General features: G+C 37.5%; 1 protein-coding gene across 1 annotated transcript; it reads left to right on the top strand.

Moving 5' to 3' along the window:
* The first annotated feature begins 2,977 nt into the window (after positions 1-2,977).
* LOC139177728 (keratin-associated protein 6-1-like) lies at positions 2,978-3,413 on the top strand. The gene has a single exon (XM_070774401.1). The coding sequence runs from the start codon at positions 3,021-3,023 to the stop codon at positions 3,285-3,287; it is 267 nt and encodes an 88-aa protein (XP_070630502.1). The 5' UTR covers positions 2,978-3,020; the 3' UTR covers positions 3,288-3,413.
* Positions 3,414-3,873: the final 460 nt, after the last annotated feature.

Here is a 3,873-nt window from a genome sequence, read left to right as displayed (position 1 = left end):
GCTGTGCTTTCTGTGGTTTGGGTTTACAGACACAGCAAATACAACACTGGACACCCAGATACATTTGATTATCAGATAAATGATTTTTTGTACATACATATGCTGTACAATACTTGGGAAATTCAATATTCTGAGATTTAATAATTTAAAATTCAAATTTAAATGGTGCCTGGTATAGCCTAGCAACCTTAATGCAGAAAGACATGAATGGATAAACTATTGGGAGAGGTCTAACCTGACTTAGGTCTTACATGCTTTAAAATGCAGCGAAAAAACAAAAGAGCTTTGAGTGTATGAGGAAACAGGAACTCATTTTCACTCTGTTAATTTATGATGACCATTAACAGTCAAAGGAGATGTCAAGGGATCATTTGAATATGTATCAGAACTGAAAATGTCAATTGAGATTAATTGGCTAACGTAACATTTCCAGTTATGCATTCAAAGAGAATTTAAATAGAAACCATAAGAGCAGCAAACGGCTAACTGGGCACCTTCACATCTGACAAAAAAATAGTCTGAAAAAGTAAAAAGAGAAAGGATATGGAAAAGGAGCAATTGGGTATACTGCAGTTGAACCAAATATGAGTGGTAGGGTGTATGTAAGGGTTGGAGAGTATTTTAGGAATGAAAAGGGAAGTTGGTGAACCTGAATGGTACTCAGAGACAGTAAAAAGAAGTGGACCAAGGAAAAAATGGATAAAGAGAATAGAAAACAACCATAGAAATATTGATTTATGTGAAATTTTGCCAAGAAGTAGAACAAAATGGGATATCAGCAGGAAAAGACTGAGGAGAGAAAGAGGGCTTTTTATCTGTTTTTGATTTTGAGATGTACTTAAGAACATAATGTAGTTCAGAAAATCACACCAGAAAAAAAAAATTTTTTAAGAGGAATCCCATAGAGTACAATGCTCTCTGTTGTGACTAGAGAGAAAGGAACTCAGTGCTATTAAAGAAACAAATTAAATCCAGGAATTAAACTCTATGAAGAAACAACACAGTAAATGTTGTTATTGGGGACATTATTTTGTTCAAAATAACAATGTCTTTTGTAACTACTTTAACAAATACCTACCTTTAAAAAAAGTTAATTGTATTTTTAAAAAATTGAGAGGCAGTTTTAGTCATACCAATTTCAGATTATGTTTTAAGAACTTAGATAACCTAGAGGAAGACTGGTCATCATTCTATTTTAATGAGTTTTTCCTGGAAACTTATTTTGTTATCTCTTGATTGACTCTGCATTGTCATAGTTGAGGTTACATTATTCATTTGTACAAGAAATTTGAAAATGATAAAGATGTCTTGTAATCCCAATATCTCAACCCAGCAAAGGGTGAAGAAAAGTCACGATACTATGTCTATTTTACAAAAGTGAACCTACCAAATACACACATGGGAACAACATTCAAAAACACATGTTGAATGAATGATAATTGTGTTTGGTTAGACTCTTAGTATAAAAACACTTCATTTTACTAAGAAGCATTTTCTGACTCATTAAATATACTTCTCAAGAATAAGAATTTTTTTAAAAATCTCATGGTTTTATTCTTTTCATCTCCAGAGGAGATTTTACTAAAATACAGTGTGTGTCCAACATCATACTCTCTCTCCTTGCCTAAATTTATGAAAGGATTATAAAAATAATATTTTGACTCAAAATATCATTAGAATAATAGAAATCCACTGACAGATTACACATAGATGATGGATCATGTTACCTTCCAATGTGCATCCTTTTAAGGATACAAAGTACAGTTTAACTATAATAAGAAACTTTTCTCACTTTTATTGTGCCTCCCAATGGGAGGAATTGTCAAACTAATTTTAATTAAGTGAACAACAATACTAGGAATATGCAAGAGAACTCAGTATGACTGGTTCAAAACAAATTTAATAATTGAACATGTTGATGGCACCCCACTCCAGTATTCTTGCCTGGAAAATCCCATGGACAGAGGATCCTGGTGGGCTGCAGTCCATGGGGTCGCTAGAGTCGGACACGACTGAGCGACTTCACTTTCATTTTTCACTTTCCTGCATTGGAGAAGGAAATGGCAACGCACTCCAGTGTTCTTGCCTGGAGAATCCCAGGGACGGGGGAGCCTGGTGCTCTGCCATCTCTGGGGTCGCACAGAGTCGGACATGACTGAAGCGACTTAGCAGCAGCAGTAGCAGCATGTTGATAAGGGACTTGGTTTAGCACATTAATAAACATAAATGTATGTTAGTCTATTGGATATTTTCTTAGAATATAAATCTAATATTAATGAACAAACTAATTTGTATAACTGTATATTCAATTAGGAAAACAAGTGGAGAAATCAGATTTCAAGAAATAACTCCTATTTTGCAGTCCTTCAATAGAAATTGAGAGTAAATGTGAATTAGTCATTGGTATAGACAGAAAAATATAATACATTTTGCTCAGACTTGATTTACTGAAATTTTAACTGGTTGTATTATGATCAACAACATGGGAATAAAAGATACATTATGGTTTCAATATAGGAAAGAAATTGAATCCCTGAAGAAGATAATTTGGATCACGAAGATAAGAATCTTTGGGTAAAAAGGAGTTGTTAGTCTTATGAAAATTTTTTTAAAGTTTGGTGAAATAAACTGAGGTCAAGAGCAAATAAGATTAAGACCAACAAATATCTTTCTCAGTATACTGAAGGTGCGAGGTGGTTAAAATAAAACATGTGATCTGGGACAGGACTGTGTAGGTGTGAGTCTGCAACTCCTCTCATTCAACTCCTTAATTGGATAAGAGGAATCCAAACTGGGATGTCAACACAGCAAGCCTACTGAATTTCCCTGTTGTTTCATGCTATGGTTGTGAACAACAAACTAATTAGATCAGTCATAAAGCTAGCCAATGGCATGAAGGTGGGGTGGGTCACACCCACACTGAGGGCATATAAAAGGCCCTCTGCAGGGAGAAATGTCCACACTCAAGTGACACTTCTACTCTCCTTCTCCACCCAAGAACAACCTCAACCACCCACACCATGTGTGGCTACTACGGAAACTACTATGGCGGCCTCGGCTGTGGAAGCTACGGCTATGGAGGCCTGGGCTGTGGCTATGGCTCCGGCTATGGCTCCTGCTATGGCTCTGGCTTCCGCAGGCTGGGCTGTGGCTATGGCTCCTGCTACGGCTCTGGCTTCCGCAGGCTGGGCTGTGGCTATGGCTGTGGCTACGGCTATGGCTCCCGCTCTCTCTGTGGCTGTGGCTATGGATGTGGCTATGGCTCTGGCTTTGGCTACTACTGTTGAGGACGCCATGGAAGACTCTCATCCTCTACCCCCGGACACCAGGATTCACCAGTTCTGAATGAACCACATATATTCTTCATCTTGCTAAAGACTTGCCTTCTGGTGCCCTCTGCATCTGATACACCAACCCTTCCCTTTCTGCATTTCATGTCAAAAGAGTGGAAGAATGTGAAATTCATTTGAGAACTCTAGTTATGATCTCTCATTAGAATGATCCCATCACAGAAACTCTCTTTTGACTTCCATGCAGAAGACTTTTCTCTAATTTCCTAATAAACCTGATCAATATGGAATCATAAATGTGTTTCTTTTTTTTTTTTTTTTTCATTTTAAATGCATTATTTGTCATTTGGGGCTTCCCTGGCTGGATCAGTGGTTAAGAACTCACCTGCCAATACAGGAGACATAGGTTCAATCCTTGGATCAGGAAGATCCCCTGGAGAAAGAAATGGCAATGCACTCCAGTATTCTTGCCTGGGAAATCCCATGGACAGAGGAGCTTGGTGGGCTACAGTTCAGAGAATCATAAAAAGAGTCAGACACAACTTAGCAACTAAGCAAACCAAAACAATTTGTCTTTTTGGTT

The sequence above is a fragment of the Bos indicus genome, chromosome 1 (genome assembly GCF_029378745.1).
Source record: "Bos indicus isolate NIAB-ARS_2022 breed Sahiwal x Tharparkar chromosome 1, NIAB-ARS_B.indTharparkar_mat_pri_1.0, whole genome shotgun sequence".
Classification (NCBI taxonomy): domain Eukaryota; kingdom Metazoa; phylum Chordata; class Mammalia; order Artiodactyla; family Bovidae; genus Bos; species Bos indicus.
This window is presented reverse-complemented; position numbering and strand designations above follow the sequence as displayed.

Coding starts and splice junctions, on each gene's coding strand:
- LOC139177728 (XM_070774401.1), top strand. CDS start 3,021: ATGTGTGGCTACTACGGAAACTACTATGGCGGCCTCGGCTGTGGAAGC.